At 60.0% G+C, this 16,065-nt stretch overlaps 1 protein-coding gene across 1 annotated transcript; it reads right to left on the bottom strand.

Moving 5' to 3' along the window:
- Nucleotides 1-6,613: 6,613 nt before the first annotated feature.
- Nucleotides 6,614-15,872, bottom strand: TBX2 (T-box transcription factor 2). The gene is made up of 7 exons (XM_004434811.2): nt 15,417-15,872; nt 13,989-14,256; nt 12,868-13,014; nt 11,555-11,631; nt 11,291-11,454; nt 10,193-10,830; nt 6,614-8,002 (listed from the first exon to the last, which is right to left on the bottom strand). Exons 1-7 carry the CDS (start codon nt 15,812-15,814, stop codon nt 7,550-7,552), a joined length of 2,145 nt encoding a protein of 714 aa, XP_004434868.2. The 5' UTR covers nt 15,815-15,872; the 3' UTR covers nt 6,614-7,549.
- Nucleotides 15,873-16,065: the final 193 nt, after the last annotated feature.

The raw sequence follows: 16,065 nt of genomic DNA, 5'->3' as shown, positions 1-16,065 counted from the left end.
CATATCCTGGAGGGACCAGGTGTAGGCCCTGCTTCTGAAGGGAATATTTCTTTCATTCATTCATTCATTCATTCGCTCACTCATTCAGCAAATGCTTTTTGCAGCCCTGCCATACGTTAAGCAGTTTTAGGTCTGGGGACCCAGCAATGAGCAAAACAGACACCAGCCCCGCTTTGAGGGAGCCAATGATCTCCTAGGAAACCGAGATCTTAAACAAACACATCTGCTCCCAGAGGAGATGTGGCAATGCAAAGGGGTGGGGTGGGAAAGGGCTTGGCCCCAGCAAACGGGGGGGGGGGGGGGGGGGCAGGGGGGGCCTCAGCGCCTCGGAGAGGCTGGGGAGCTGGTTTCTTCCTGGAATACCACCCCCACCAAGGATCTTCTTGCGGGTATGTCTCTGTGTGTTTGCATGTGTGTGTCTGTGTGGTAGGTACACGTGTGTGTCTATAGGTGTGCATTTGTGTGTCTAAGTGTGCTTCTCTGTATGTGCACATCTCTGTGTCTGCCTGTCTGTGTGTGTTTGTATGTGTGTCCGTGTGTTTGTATGTGGTTGTTAAGCGAGTGTGCCTCTGTGTGGTGGGAGGGTCCATATATGTATATATCTGTGTGTCCGTGTGTGGGTGGGTGTTAGCATGCTGTGTATGGGTCTCCATGTGCGTGTGTGCATGTGTGTCTATGGGGGGATTCTGTGTGTGGGTATCTGTGTGTGAGTAGTAGGGTAACCTTTGGGTGACTTGCTCAGAACTAGGGGTTTCTCAGAACGTGAGATATCAATACTAAAACTAGAACGGCTGTGGGCACACTGGGACATTTGTGGGAGGCCCAAAGCTGGAAAGGTGGACAGTCCCTTTGAGAAGGGAATAAGACCCAAAGTTGGGGCAAGGTGAAGGAACCAACCAGCCAGTCTAGAGCTAAATAAGAACTAGTCCCACAAGAGCCTGCCACAGGGGGCTGGGCCAAACGCCAGTGGGACTCGGAGGCCCAGGGCTGTAGAGCAGGAAGTCTCAGGACTCCAGGAAAGAGCCCAGGCTTGGGGTTGGCCAGACCTTGGTGTGACCTGGGACCTGCTTCTTACCGCTGCATAACCTTGGGCAGGTCTAAGTCTTGATTTTCTCCTCTGTAAAATGGAGATAATCATAAGCACTGCCCACTAATGAGAATTAAATAAGACAATGTATGCTAAGCACGCAGTGGGTGTTCCACAGCTCCTCCTGTCAGGCCGAGGAGAAGGCGCCATGGGGCCAAAGGATATGGTGTTCTCTTTGGGATGGAAATCAACAAGGCGAGCAAACATGAGCCCCCAGAGCTAAGCACTTGCCACATGACATCTCAGGTGGCCTGTCAACACCCTTGCTGTTGTTTTACACAGGAGAAGCCCCTCCACCCACCAGGGGTCCCTGGTGGACCTTGCTGGGCTGACAGGAAGCGAGGAGGCCCTCTTTCTTCCCTCCTCCTGGACTTGGGCTCTGAGTCAGGCTGCTTCTCCTTTGGACATGCCCCCTGGCGGGCCACAGAGGACACTCGCCCAGCCCCTTTGTCCTTTCCCAGCCTGGAGGCTGACTCTCACCCATTATCACTCCATCAGCTAACATTTCCCAGGCCCAGGCCCATGGGATTGTGAAAGAGCTCTTCCTTTATTTATCGGATGGCCTGGGGCACTTCACTTGTTTCTCTGAACCTCAATGTCATCATCATGAAATGGGGATTCATAATCAACACCCTGCCAGTGAGTGTTCAGTGAGACCCCATATGTGAAAGTGCTTTGAATGCTACAAAGCCTTCCACACAGGCAAAGAATTAGCCCATTGGGTACCTCAGGTCTGGGGGCACCCTTAAACACCTGAAAGTCCTCCATCAGTATCCTCTTCTGTCTTTGGAAAGAAGTCACAATCAGTCAACAACAATAAATTGTGGTGCTAGGTGCCAAAGTCACCCCCCACCAGTCTGTACCTCTCCTGCAGTTTGCTCCACGGTGGAGAGCAGTGGGGGTGAGGGGATAACCACACCCCACAAGGTTTGGAGGCAGCTGGAGCTGGCTGGTTCCCTGAGGTGATTTCCTACAGTAACTTCATCCTGGCCACCAGCCCTGCCCTCACCCCGAGAATCTCAGCAACAATAGCCCAGGCCTGTGGATGACTGCGCCTGTCCCCCAGGCTTAGGTTCCTCAAACATTAAATGGTAGTCCCTGCCACTTATTTGGAGAAGTTGAGGCTGTGGGTCACTGGGAACTGGACCAAGGTCGACTGGTCACTCACAGATCAACTTGATTTTAGTCCAAACCGCTTATTTTCAGGAGGAGGATTCTGGGACCCAAAGAAAAGAGTCACATGTCTCAAGGTCATACAGCTAGAGCCAAAGCTTGACCTTGTACCTATCTCCCATGCTTCAGCAGTAGATGGAGGTGTAGATAACTACTACATTACCAAAGATTTGATCATATCCTGCGTTACACACTGAAAGGGAAAGAGCTGGAAGCCTAGTGCAGGGAAGACACCTGGCTAGTGTCACACAACAAGCTGGTGACTGTGCTAAACTGGTGTTCACTGGGCTGCTTTCGGGCTGTGTGCCCTTAGTTAATAATAAGAGAGACAATCTCTGGGAGTGCCAGAGCCCATGTGGGATCCTTAAGGGTCCGCTGGAATCAGGCTTCCAAATCTCGCCCCCAAATCAAACTGGTGATCTGGCCACCGGGCCTCACACCTCCCCCTTCCCCATTTAAACCTGACCCAGAACCTTGGTGGCTTTTAACCCAAAGGAGAGATTCTCAGGCTGACCCCTGTGCCCTCCCCATTCCCCACCACCTCCCACTGGGACAACGCAGACCCAAAGCCTCCCGGGGGTTCTGGCACCCGGGGCCTACGGAGGCAGGACCCCAGGTGAGCAGCTCCGCAGGGCTGCCCCAGGGAGGGTCCATCCTGCAAGCCCTACCTCGACCTTGAAGACCGAGGTGGGGGAGGTGCGAACTGGAGGAAGGAGCTCAAGCTGACCCACCGTCGGGAGGAGCACTGGATCCCGCCCATCGGCCACGGAGCCGCCTCAACCTCCTATCCCCCCATCCCTGCACCGTCGCGTCGGCCCCGCGGGCCAAAGCCGTTCTTGGGGAGCTCGGCGGACCCCAGCCCATAGCCCCGCTTCTGAGAGGCCCGGGAGGCCGGAGTTAGGCGGCCTCCTGTCCCAAGAGGGATCGCGAGGGCCCTAGCCCACTCGGGCACACAGAAGGCCGCCGCGCGGTGTTTGCAGCCGGGGTCTCGTAGGTCGGGGAGCTGGCTCGGGAGAGCGGCCCCAAGGAGAAGGGAAGGAGCCGCCACTCCGAGCCTCGGGCGCTCCCGCCCATGTTCCTACAGCCCCGTCCAGAGCCCTATTCGGGCTCCGCGGAGCAGCTCTGTCCCTCGGCTGCCTGTGCCCGTCTCTGGGTCTGGATCTTCGTCCGTCTGCGGCTCTTGTCTCCGTGCCCATCTCGCTGCGGGTCGGTCTACCTCTGGCTCTAGCCCGGGGCCAACCGTCTGACTGCAGCCCGGCCCCTGGCCTGGAGCGCCATCTCGTGGGCACTTGGGGAGTTGCCGCGGCCCGCGGACAGGGCAAGCTCCAAGTTCGCTCCCGGCCCGGAGCTGCGGAAGGTACCCGGAGGAGGGTCCGGGATCCGGGCGGCCATAGGCTCTGGGAACCCGGTGCTTCGGAAGTAGGTGCGGGGTGGGGCGAGCGGATCTGCGCCCCCAGAGAGCCCAAAAGCAGTTCCAAGGGCAAATCAGAGTCCCAGGCGCGTTCGGACAGAGGCATCAACGCATTCAGTGAGGGGTGACCAGGCTGCACTCCCCAGGGCTCTCCCCGGGGAGTGCCCAGAGAAGACCCGGAGCTGAGGCTCCTTTCCCTTTGCCCCTTTCCCCGGGTGCGCACGGGTCTCCCATCTGCTGCCCACCCCTAGGGCACGGAGCGCTCGGCCCCTCGCCTGACCCTGCCTGCCGGGCTGGTGCTCCGAACTTTGGGGTCGAGAATGGCGAAAGAGGAGACAGAGTGGGATTGGATTTTTGGCACTTCCCAAAGCGAGGGAGAAAGGCAGGCTCTGTTTAAACCTCAGTCTCATCGAGACTGTGCCCCTTGAACCGTCCTATACCCGGGAAATGGGGGGACGGTGGGGTGGGGACCTCGAGCTAGGGCGTTCACCTGTAGGCGTCCTGGGGAGCATCAAGCTGAACGCACCCCTCCAGCGCCCAGGGGTGCCTTGCGAGGGCGTTTGCAGTAACCCAGGGTGGGGGGCGGGCCCAGTTCTCCGCCCTACGGGAAGTTAGAGCCACTAACGCTCAAGATTTCCTCTCCGGCAGCATTTTGAGGGGAGGAAGGGGAGGAATGACTTGAGGGGAGGAAATGAGGTCCCTAGGTCTCGCAATCCATGCTGTCTAGCCGCTAGGGGTCTCACGGAGCCCCCCCCAAACCACCCCCCCGTCTCCAAGCTCCCCTGTGAGTCACACTCACAATCCCACACCGACATGCACGATTCCCTGTCCGACCCCACAGTCCCAATGCACAGGATCCCGCGGCGACACGCCAGATCACCAACGAGCCTCAGCGACCCCTCAATCCCCATCACCCCCAAACATGCCCTGCACACACGTCCGCGCGTTGGCGATTCTCGCATCTAGGGCCCCAGATTCCAGGCCCTGAAGGGTTAAGGAGGCCTTGGAGCACCGGAGCGGCGGGACGCGGGGCGCCTGGGCTAATTGGCGGCCCCGGGAACAATGAGTGCTGGGAGGACAGTGGCTTAATTGGGCCAAGGAACGGCCTGGCCTTTGTCTGGGACAAGGCCCTGCCGCTGGCCGCGCGGTTCCTGCAGCCGAACTCAGGCTCGCAGCTGGGACCTAGAGGAGCGCTGCGAGGGCGACTCCGGGAGGGGACGTGTGCGACAGGAGGCGGGGGAAAGGGGGACGACTCTCCGAGATGTGCTCAGGGCCCGGGGCATCTCGAGGCCCTGGAGCATCACTCCACCCCACCCGGCGTGCTTCAGCAAGAACACCCTGCCTGGCCTTTGCAGCTGCCCTCCTCGGGTTGCCCCTCTGCCCGCGGCCCCTCCCCAGGTCGGTGCTGCCCCCTGGTGTCAGCAGCCCGCTCCGCAGGCTGCCGTAAACCCGCAGCCTCTTCCCCTCTCCTTCCTAGACGTGCTGACAGTGAGAAACCAGAGAAGCGCCCCTGCTCTTCAAATTTTAGAAGGGTTTTTAGCCCAAAGCGACCTCGAATAAGCATACTGTCCACGAGGTGTTCTATTTGAACTGAGAAAGGGGCCTCGCTGCCCCACCTGGTTCCTGGACTGCCCCTTCACTGTCCTGCCCGCCCCAAGATCAGAGGCAGGGAAGCCGAAGCCTAACCTCCCCGGGCTGGGACAGAGTCTTCTGCGCCCTCCCACTCGTTCACTGGCTGAGCACCTCGCCGAATTCAGCGTGGCCTGGGGCCAGCTCCCTCCCTGGAACAGGCGGACATGGTTCTCTTTCCTTGCAAACGAGTTGGCCCAAGAATGTGTTCCGGGCGCTTGGAGGCCCGGATACTGTCAATTCCACCTCCACCTTTGCCCTTTCTCCATCTCACCGTTCCTGGTATCCCTGGTGAACTGGAGGCCAGCACCTCCCGCCCCCTAAAGTGCCCAAGGTGGGCAGTATGCATGGCCCGGAGCGTCACGGATCCCCAAGGCATAAAGAGGAGAGAACTGGGAAGGTGGTGGGCAGCTCAGTGACCACAGACCCAGGAGGATTGAAGGAGTGACCTCCATCTCCCACCCCTTCCCACTTCTAGGATTTGGGTCTGGAGACACCTGTTGGCTGGGTGAAGAGGAGAGAGATGCCCCCTCAGAACTCACAGGAAGGGGGCAGGAAGCAGCTGTCCTTACAGGACTGGGCCGCGGGGAAAGACAGGCCTAATGGAGACTGACACAGTGGGACTCCCAGAGAGACCCTCCAACCGAGCCCATTATTATACGGGGGAAACTGAGGCGGGAAAGGAAATAGCCTATTGACCCACACTCCCCACAACCACAAGAGAGATTTAGATGCGTTACACCGGAGAACTTTCAGGCTAGACTTTGCCACTCTAAGTCAACAGCCCTGACACGGAGAGAAGGTTTCTTTTTGAGGTCCAGGAGGCAGAGAGATGGAAAAGGATTCTAGGATCCCTGGTATTTGGGGGACGACGGCCAAACCGCTCCTCGGAAGGGAGAGAGGGAGCAGGGAGCACCCATCTTACCAGCCCCACCTACCCAGAGGCGCTAAAGGGGGTTCGTTTCCACTATGGTGCTCCAGAAAGGGAGCCTGGAGTCCAGGCGCGAAGTGGCTGGAGCGGCCGCCTGAGCCGAGTGGCCAGTAGAGGGAGCCCGGCCCCAGGCCTGGGACGCGGCCCGCGTTGGGAGCGCGGGGGACTCGAGGTGGCTCGGCGCCTCCTGGCCCAGTCCGCCGTCCGCGCCGGCGGCGCCCGGCCTCGCAGCTCCGCCCGCGGCCCGAGCCGTGCTGCGACCCCCGAGGTGCGGCTGCCGCCGAGCAGGGGGCGCCCAACCTTTTGTCCCCGCCTCCTGTCCTCCTTGCGCGCTTGCTGCGCCCCAGCCCCGCGCAGCCCACAGAGCGCACAGCGCGGGTCACTTCGCATTGCAGCGTTTTATTGTTTTCTCGCGTTTTTGTCGTTTCGTCTCGCTCCGAAGCGAAAAGTGAAAACCTGAGGTGGAGCCCGCGGGCCGGGCGAGCAAAGCCCGGGCGGAGGGGCCGAGGGGCGGGCAGGGTGGTAGCTCCTCTGGGGGGCGGGGCCTTCTCCCGCAGCCAAGGAACCCCCCAAGCCCTGTACAATATAGATGCTCATGTAAAATGAAAAAAAAAATTAAATGCTATGAGTTAATCTCTAAATATTATGTACACAGCAATGTACACCTTTGAATAAATTAATACCAATTTGCGTATTCTGGGAACCTTAAAGCTTATTTACACAAATTACCATTTATTTCATAAATATCTTTTTTTCCCTGGGGACTCAAGGCAAAAGTGCCACTCCCTCCACTGACCCAGGGGTGGGAGGGGCGCCTGTCTCTTGGGGGAAGAGGTGGGAGGACTAAAAGAACAGGTCCCTCCCTGCTCAAGTCTACACTGACCAGTCTTCACGGACTCCAGCATCCCTCACCCCAGATTCTCAAGCGGTCCAGGCCCGAGGCTAGGAGCTCTGGGGCTCCCTCCGAAACTCCCAGCCCTGACCACTGCACCTTCTGGCTCCCGAAGAGACCGCTGGGCCAGGGGTGAGACCTCCCCACAGCGCTGCAGGACCCAGAGAGGACACCTTGACACTGGAGCAGATCTGGACCGAGTCCAGTGGCTCCAAAGCGACTGTGTTCCCAGCAGCCGGATTCCTTGTGAGGCCCAGGGAAGTGTCCCAGGCCCCTGCTGGCTGATCTGGGCTCTATTCCGGCTGCTGCAGCCCGTTTTTGCTCCTTTGTTTAAATAAATACCCATTCTGTGCTGTACACGTCCCAAGCAGCAGAGGCAGGCAGCACAGGAGGCCTGCGTGGCAGCAGAGCAGCTGGGCAGCCCCCTCATTTGGGCGACTCCCTGCTGGGAGAGAGGGCTCGCTGGCTCTCCAGCCCACTCACCAGTCTCTGGATGCTCTGCAGTTCACTGGCCGCCTCTTTGGCTGAGCCGCTGGGCGATAGGGCACCGCGGGGCGGGACCCCCACTTTGCGGAGAGCCAGCTCGGGCAGCGGGCTGGGCTCCCGGCTGTTGCCGCCTGCAGCCTTGGAGCCCTCGGCCGCCAGCCCAGTGCTGAGGAGGCTAGTGCTAGGCGGGATGGCGACCGGGATCTGGTAGGGGCTGAAGCGCAGGCGGGGCCGGGCACTGCCCAGAAAGGGGCTCCGGGATAGGGAGCCAGCAGCGGCAGCGGCTGCAGCCGCAGCACTGGTAGCTGGCAAAGCAGAGGCTGCTGCCGCAGCAGCTGCCATGTAGGTGTAGGGGTAGGGGAAGAGGCCTCCGAAAGTGGGCATTGGGATTCCCTGGAAGAAACAGAACAAGACCAGGGTTAGGCATCCATCTGAGGTGTTCCTGAGGATGGGCTGGGTGCTGGGGGTGGTGCTATAACTGGGAATCCTTGCTGTACCGTTTTAGGAATATAAGACCAGAGCTCACATAACTATAACCCCAAGCAGCAGAGATAGGCATAAGCCAGTATGTCTATGGGCAAACCCAGTAAAAGGGAAGCTCACTTCAGGTTATGATACACAGGCCTGGCGCCATCAAGCTCTGTGCCAGGTATTACAGTAGGAGTAAAGAAAGGACATTCCAGGTGGCTGAACTAGCATGGGCAAAGGACTAGAGGGAGGAAACAGGCAGGCATAGGGCCAGGTGGCAAGCAGGCAGTGTTGGCTGTCTTGGGAGGTTCTGCTCACTTAGAACAGTGTCTTCCCCAGGCCTTCTTTCTACAGGTGCCCAGAAGGACTGAGGAAGCACAGGCCGAGGGAGAAGCTTTGTAAATTCTCCCTCTACCTGCCCACCTGCTCAGCGGTCTCCTGCCTGGACCAGGAGAAGGGCACAGATGCCAATCAGTTATAAACTGGCCTGACTATTCTACAAAGAACTCCTGGCAGCACTTCAGTGGCAGCTGAGGAAGGAATGCAAAGTCTTTGCCTGTGGAGAGCACAGTAGCCAGGAAACCCTGGATAAACACCGCCTGAGTCCATGAAGCCCGACTTTTGGATCATCTGACCTTTGAGATAATGGCTCACTCCCCAGAGTATGTGGGTATGGGGAGGAGGGCAGGGAACTGACTGTGCTGGGCTTCCATGCCTCAGGCCTGGCTCAGGCAGGGAGAAGGAAAGAAGTAGCTTAGTCAGGAATGAGAAAATATCCTTCCTGAGAAGGTCAAGCCCTACTGGGCATTCAGACCTGGCATCTCAGATCGGGAGGAAGGAGGGAGGCTTCAGATATCCCAGGATTTGGCTCTACCTGATGGCCAGGGGCGGGCTACTCTGGCTTGGGAACTTTACCACTAGCAGTATACCAAGTGATGCCTCCTGAGCACTAGGTACTCTCGCTCTGGCCTTGCACCTGCTGACCAGGCTGTGTCTAGAAGCCCTGACTTCCCCATGACCTCTCTGATGCCCCTGCTTATTACCAGAATTTGTCTGAGGAGAAGGCATTCACATACACACAGAATCAAGGGTGCAGATTAAGCCTCCAGGCCCTGAACTCCATCTTCCAGAGGCTTCCTTCCAGCTCAGAGCCCCAGACATGTGATGTTAGTGCCTCGAACACTCACTCCACTCACCCCCGACACTGAGCTCTGTTTAAAACTTGTTTCAGAACCCCCTCCCACACTTTAAAAATATTTGTTTCTAAACCAAAGGAGGCTTCTGAGACCTGAACTCCTATTTTCCTTCCCTTAAGATAAGATCTCAAGGGTTCAATTTGCCAGAAACCTCAGAGGGAAGAAAATGAATGAAGAGATTCCAAATCTTTCCACAGGGAATATTCCACCCAAGCAACCAAAGATGCCACTCTCCCCGTCAGATCTCCTTATTTTGCTGCTGGCCATAGTCTCATAAACTCTCCCCTGAGAGCTCAGAATTTCAGCCTGAGCCTGGGGAACTGAGCCCCTCTTCCCTGAGATGTTTGGCTGGGGGAGTTGGGAGACCTAAGGTGGGGGAAGGAACAGTCCTGTCCTTTGTCAGGTCTGATGACTTCCTGGAGGGCCTAAAAGGGACCAGATGCATCTGGGAGGTGGGTCATTTTGGTGGTCAATTGTCCAGAAAATATTGCAAATTTTCCTACTCCCTTTGTCCAGCCACCTTGGCCTTTAAGGTGTTCCCAAGAAAAATATCCTAAGGCCAAGAAAGTGGACTTCACAAAAGCCAGGAGCAGCCCCAATCTGTCAGAGCAGAAGAGTCTAATGGGTGCCTCACTCTATGCTGGGGTTATAGGGAAGGAAACAGGCCCCAAAAGGGTCACGGACTTGCCCAAGGTCATACAGCAGTCAGAAGCAGCGCTCTGGCCAGACCTTGGACTTAACAGTCTTAGTCTCCCTGAACCTAGGTGTAGTGTAGAGTGTCCATCAAGTCTCCCTGGGATGAGTCTTTCCCCGCTAGAAGCTCTGAGCGCCTATGCCACCCTCAAACCCTATGCCCGCCTCAGCCGCCCACCTCACTCCTCCTCCCTCCGTTGTGCTCCCACCAGATCACAGGCCTTACCTGAGATGCCAGCATGTGCTGGGAGAGATGGAACGGGAAAGGCGCGGCGGTGGTTGCCGCGCTGGCCGCGGGGCCCAGCCCAGCTGCGTCCAGCCCGGTGGCGGTCCCGGGCCCGCCGCCTCCGCCATTGCCGCCGCCGCCCGCCACCGAGGCCAGCAGGTGACCCATGCCCATGGCGGAGAACGCTCCGGGGCCCATGGCGAACTGTCCCGGGTGCAGAAAGAGCGGCTGGCCGGCCCCCAGCGGCCCGAAGAACTGCTGCCCATGCAGGTGGCCCGAGAAAGCCAGGCCCGGCAGGTGTCCGGCGCCCAGGGGGGATGCACTGTCTGTCTGCACCACCAGTGGCGCCAGGCCGGGATCCTTGCCCTCGCCCGCCTCCTTGCGCCCCTCGTCCTTCCGCCGGCCTTCGGCGCGCTCTTTCTCTAGGCTCCGCAGGCCAAAGGGGCCGTCCCCGCTGCTCTCGGCCGGCTCCTTGCCCCTCTCGGGGCTGCGCCGCTCCCGGGCGCGCTCAGGTTCGGTCAAGCGAGGGGAGCTGCCGCCGTCCAGGGCCGGGCTGCGGCCTAGCGCCGGCCCCGCGCGCTCCTCGCTCAGCCTCTCGGGCTCTGGGTCGCTGTCCGCGGCACACGACTTCTCCTCGGCTGCGGGGAGAGGGGACGCGCGGAGTTACAGGGGCCCAGGAAGGGACAGACGCGAGGCCTCTCCCGCTGTCTGCGCCGCGTCAGAGAGACTTGGGAAGGCCTGCTCTCGGGGATCCCAAGTCGGAGGAGCTTCTAGATCCTCGTCGGGCTAGGGTCAGCTGCAGGTCGCCTAATCGAAGACCGCTTTTTTACAGTGGGAGAAACTGAGCCCTGTAAAGAAACTACTGCCACAGAGTCACAGAGCCAGGGACCTAGCTCGGAGTCCAGCCGAGTCTTCTGGCTACCAGGGACCGCCCTCACACGGGGGTCCCGGGTTGGAAGGCTGGTCCCAGACACACTGCTGTAGCTTCCCCCAGGCCTTAAGAATTGCCGGACGCTGAGCAAAAAGCCAGCTCGGCGCCCTGAGCAGACTCTCCCCTCTCCCTTCCCCCTACCCTTGGTCCGAATGCCCGACCCTCACCTCGGGTCCGGTGCACGCGCAGGGGACTAGGCGCTGCCCCGGGGGAGAGTGGCGGCTCCCGCGCGGGGGGAGGGTCGCAAGACGAGGCATCCGACTCGGCGCCGTCGCGCTCCGGCTTGCAGTGCTCCTCGTACAAGCGCAGAGACGGCAGCGTCAGCTGCTTCCTGAGGATGAACGGAGGGAGCGGGTTAGAGGGGAGCGCACCCCCCCCCACGTCCTGCTCCCCCAGGCACCCGCCACAGGGCGGTCCCGCGCGCCCCTCACCTTTTCTCTCGCCGGCCGTTCCCGGTGTCCCGGAAACCCTTGGCAAACGGGTTGTTGTCAATCTTCAGCTGAGTGATCTGCGGGGAGCGAGGGGGCGGCGCCAGGTCAAGATGAGACTCTTCCAGCCTGGCCTGGGGCACCCCGAGGTCAGCGGCTGCCGGCCCAGAGGAGAGCCCCGGATGTGTCCACTTGGTACCCGCCGCCTGGGATGGGACGCTCCGAGCCGGAAGGCGAGGTGAGGCCGGCGGGCGGGCCTCGCGGAAAGCGACAGGGTCTCTCCTCCTCCAAAAACTTTATTCGAGGCATAATCCCTCAACTTGTACACACAGGCCCAAAGCTGTGCGCACAGAATCGAAATCTGCCCAAGCGTGCACACAGGCCCATGCGGTCACTCGGGGTAAACAAACCCGGCACCTGAGCAGGCGCGCACAGAGACAGCAGAGCACACGCAGGTCCGCAGACACACGCAAAGACAAACCACACTCACGGGCCCGCGCACACGCCAGTACACACAGACAAAACAAACAAGTGCTCACTGAACCAAACGAATTCACACGCCTCCACACGTATCCAAGGCACCCAAATGGTGCACGCATTCCCGCCCGGACATATCGGTTCACAAAGACCGAAAGAACGACCGTCAGGACACTCGGACACTCTCCTTCGCCGGAGAGTGTTACACAGGGGCACAGGCCCAGTGGGGGTGGTGCTCTGACCCCCTAGGGAGAGTGTAGAAAGGCAGCAAGCAGAAAAAAAACCCTTTCGCTTTAAGGAAAAGTCTCTAAGCACCTCCCAAATGGTCCCGGGCCTGGACAGACCCAGAAGGGGATGCTTTGGGGGGCTGTGTCACCTGTCCCGCCCTCTGGCTCCCCCAGGAAAGTAAAAACCGGGCCCGGGTTCCTAGGGTGGGTTCCTAGCGTCGGGAGAGCCTGGGCAGATTGCCTCGGGCGCCCTGTCTTCATTTAAATTCCCATCCCCGAGCCAAGAAATAAACGAATAAAATGTAAAAATGTCAGCGCGGGGCCCGGAGTCTCTGCTAATTGCTAAGTAAACATCCCCACCCCAAAGAGCGCCCAGCTGTTCGCGCTCCCCGGGGAGCGTGTGTGTACGTGTCGCAGACTTCGGGGGGGAGCCTGGGGGATTTCGGTGGGTGCTGCGCTTAGCTTACAGATGCGAGACTTGGTGCTCGAGATGGGCTGTGAGGGCGCGGAGTGCGTGCGGGGGGCTGCGGGAGGGTGTGAGTGCGGGGTTGGAGCCTGCACTTGTGGGAGGGCGTCCGTGCAGAGGCTGGGCCCGCCGCCCGCCCCGCGCACCTTGTCGTTCTGGTAGGCAGTGACCGCGATGAAGTCGGTCTCGGGGAACACGTAGGTGCGGAAGGTGCTGTAGGGCAGCTTCAGGATGTCGTTGGCTCGCACGATGTGGAAGCGCGGTTGGTACTTGTGCATGGAGTTCAGGATGGTCTGCGGGGAGGGCGTGGGTCAGCCGGCAGCCCCCAGCCTTTGGCCCGAGCATTTCTACTCTCTGGGGACCTGACCTCTTTCCATCTCTCTCACAGTTTCTGCCTTCTCCACCCCCCACCCTCTGCTATTTTCTCCTGTCTTCTCTACTCTTTTTCTCACCTATATTTCTTTTTCTTCTATTTTTCTTTCTCAATTTTTTTTAATCAAAGTTTCTCTCTCCATTAAAAAAAAAATAACCCCAGTTGAAAACAGAAATAAGACAAAATAAAAACCCCTGCAACTGCACTCTTAATCTCTCTGCTTGGGCTCATTGCTTAAGCCCCTAGTAACCCCATGGAGAAATGATTGGGACCTGAGGGGGGCTCACCGACTGCCCTACCTCCAAATGGGCAGTCCCTTTTGCCCCATGAACTCCCCCCTCAGATTCTTTAGGGCCCTGGCTCAGGCAGAAAGGGAGAGAACCCCCAAACTCCCTCCTCCTGGTGGGGCATCTGCCTGTGGGAGGAGGGAAAGGAGCCTCAGAGAGGGTGTGGAGGGGGCTAGTTTAATTTTTATATCTCCTAGTTTGGGAAAAGGGATGGGGACACGGATGGGGACACAAGGGTGAGGACAAGCTGACATAGTGGGCAGGTCTTCCAAGCTCAGCATCTAAAGACCAGTGGCTGCACGATGGAGTCCTGGCCGCACCTGCCTCCCACTGGACTCTAGGAAGGGCCTTCGAAGGCCTTCAAAGCCGAGATTGTGAACAGCCTGGAGCTTACCAGCCCCCGACCCCGCCGTTCCCCAAGCTTGCAGAGCAGAGCCCTCTGGGTCCAGGCCCAGCCGGCATATGCCACAGGGCAGTGACCTGGCCAGGGTCACTCTGGGGGTTTGGCCCGCGATGCCCGCCGCCTTGCTCTCCGGCCCCCCCCCAACCCCAGCAGTGCCAGGTGCTGTGTCTCCCACTCCCATCCCCACGCCGGCCCCGCACTCACGAAGCCATGCTTGTCGGAAATGTTGTTGGTCAGCTTTAGCTTGTGGAAGGCCACAGGCTTAGCCATCCACTGCTCTCCCGTGGCCGGGCTGTCTGGGTGGATGTACATGCGTTTGGGCATCTCGGGGTCGGCCTTGCCCGCCACCATCCAGCGCGAGTTATGGAATTTATACCGGCAATCATCAGCGGCCACAATGTCCATCAGCAGGATGTATTTGGCCTTCTTGTCCAGGCCGCTGACTCGCACCTTGAAGGGAGGAAACATCCGCCTGCGAGGAAGGGAAAGGCGGAGACGCCATGGAACCCGGCTCTGTATCGGAGGGCAGTCTGCCCCGCCCTGGAACCTGGCTCTCTATCGGAGCGCGGTCTGCCCCGACACACACCACTGCCTGGAGCTTCCCCATCTGTGTTTCCCTGTTGTTGCTGCTTTGCCCCCTTATTTCTGCCCGGGAGACCCCACTCGTGGTTGTTACTCCTGGGAGATACCGTTTCTGCCTGTCAGACCCTCTCTTATTATAAGGCTTCTCATTGGCTCCATGCTCAGATCTGGTGACCCTCTTTCTCCCTAATCTGAGATGAAAGCCGGTGTCCAGGAAAGAAATCCAGGCTCTCTAGAAATACACCCGCTTCCCTTGAATCTCCCCAAAAATCGTTTAGGGGACATGCCCACTTAAGACCGACTCCCAGAAATAAAATTCGGAGGATATTTGTTTGGGGAACTGGGTTACAGCGCCGAACAAGACCCTGACCATGAAGTTCGGGGGAAGAGGGTGAGCCTGAGGCCTGGATTCTCAGTGGCTGAGTCGAAGGATGGAGGGTTTGGGGACTGTGGTTTTCTTCTGGCTTTAAGGCTTGGAACGGCATGTGCGTCCGGAGCTCCTCGCTCCTCGGCCAGGACAAGGATCCCGGCCCAGTCCGGCTGCGGCTGGGCCGGCTCGGGGCTCGCTGCCGGAACAGAGCGGCCAGCGGGAAGCAGCAGGCCAGCCTGGGCCTAGCAGAGTGCGAGTCCCATTCTGGGCGCCAGGCTCGGAGGAGAGTCCGGGGACGCTGCATCCTTCCCGGGGCTCCGAGTCAGACCGAGAGGCAGGAGCGAGGCCGCGGGGCTTTGGAGTTGCAGTGGAAACCTCCGAGACCCTCCAGGGCCGAGCCACGGGGCCTCCTCGGCTTTGGGACATTCAACGGTTGAGACTATTCTTTAAGAGCATGTTTCCGTTTTACTTCATTCGGGAGATTTTGATGTTTTAGTTTTAAAAAAAATCACTCGATGCCAAATGAGAAAACCAACTTGGTTGTCTGTGGGATCTAAGCGTGGCGCGAGGGCCGGAGCCGGGAGCCGCGAGCGGCGGGCTCGGCGCTGGTCGGTGCTGTTGGGTCCCCCAGCCCAGCTTCCCCATCTCCCGCGCGCCCGCCGGCCAGCCGACCGCCCTACCTCCCGGACTTGGTGATGACCATCTCGGTGCCCAGCTTGTGGAACTGGTCCCACAGCTCCTTGGCCTCCAGCGTCACCTTGGGGTCGTCCTCCACCTCGTCCTCGGGCTCCAGGCTCTTAAGCGAGCGCAGATGCGCGGCGGGCGGGTGCGGGCCGAGCGCCGAGACGTGCAGCCCCGCCTCGGCCGCGCCCGCCGCCGCCGCCGCCGCCGCGGCCGCCGCCCCCGCCAGGCCCGGGTCGGGCAGCGGCTTGGCCAGCGCGCCGGGCGGCAGTGCGAGCGCCGGGAAGAAGGAGGGCTGCGCCGCCGCCAGGAAGGCAGACATGGGGAAGTCGGCCGGCCGTGGCGCGTGGAAGGGGTGGTAAGCCATGGCGCTGGCCGCCAGCGCCGGCTCTCTCATCGGGACATCCGGCCCAGGCGCCCGGGGACCGGGGCCGGGGGCGCGCGGCTCGGACCCCCGGCCCGGGTGGCGGCGCGCGCGGAGGAAGGGCGACCCGGGTGGCGAGCGCGGCGGCGGCTCCTCCCGGCTCCCTGTCCGGCGCACGGCGAGGGGCGCGCGGCTCTGGGCGCGGGGGCGGCGGGGGCTCTGCGCTGGGCTGGGCTGGGCTGGGCTGGCCCGCTCCGGCGCCGGGGACCACGCGCGACTGGTTA

The sequence above is a fragment of the Ceratotherium simum genome, chromosome 16 (genome assembly GCF_057802395.1).
Source record: "Ceratotherium simum simum isolate JZ-2026a chromosome 16, ASM5780239v1, whole genome shotgun sequence".
Taxonomy (NCBI): Eukaryota; Metazoa; Chordata; class Mammalia; order Perissodactyla; family Rhinocerotidae; genus Ceratotherium; species Ceratotherium simum.
This window is presented reverse-complemented; position numbering and strand designations above follow the sequence as displayed.

What these genes read in the sequence shown, in the direction of transcription:
- TBX2 (XM_004434811.2), bottom strand. Translation starts at nt 15,814, where the DNA reads ATGAGAGAGCCGGCGCTGGCGGCCAGCGCCATGGCTTACCACCCCTTC. An exon ending in GTCATCACCAAGTCCGGGAG is followed by an intron (nt 14,257 to 15,416) that starts GTAGGGCGGTCG and finishes CCTTCCTCGCAG; the next exon opens with GCGGATGTTTCCTCCCTTCA. An exon ending in TTTCCGACAAGCATGGCTTC is followed by an intron (nt 13,015 to 13,988) that starts GTGAGTGCGGGG and finishes CCCTCCCCGCAG; the next exon opens with ACCATCCTGAACTCCATGCA.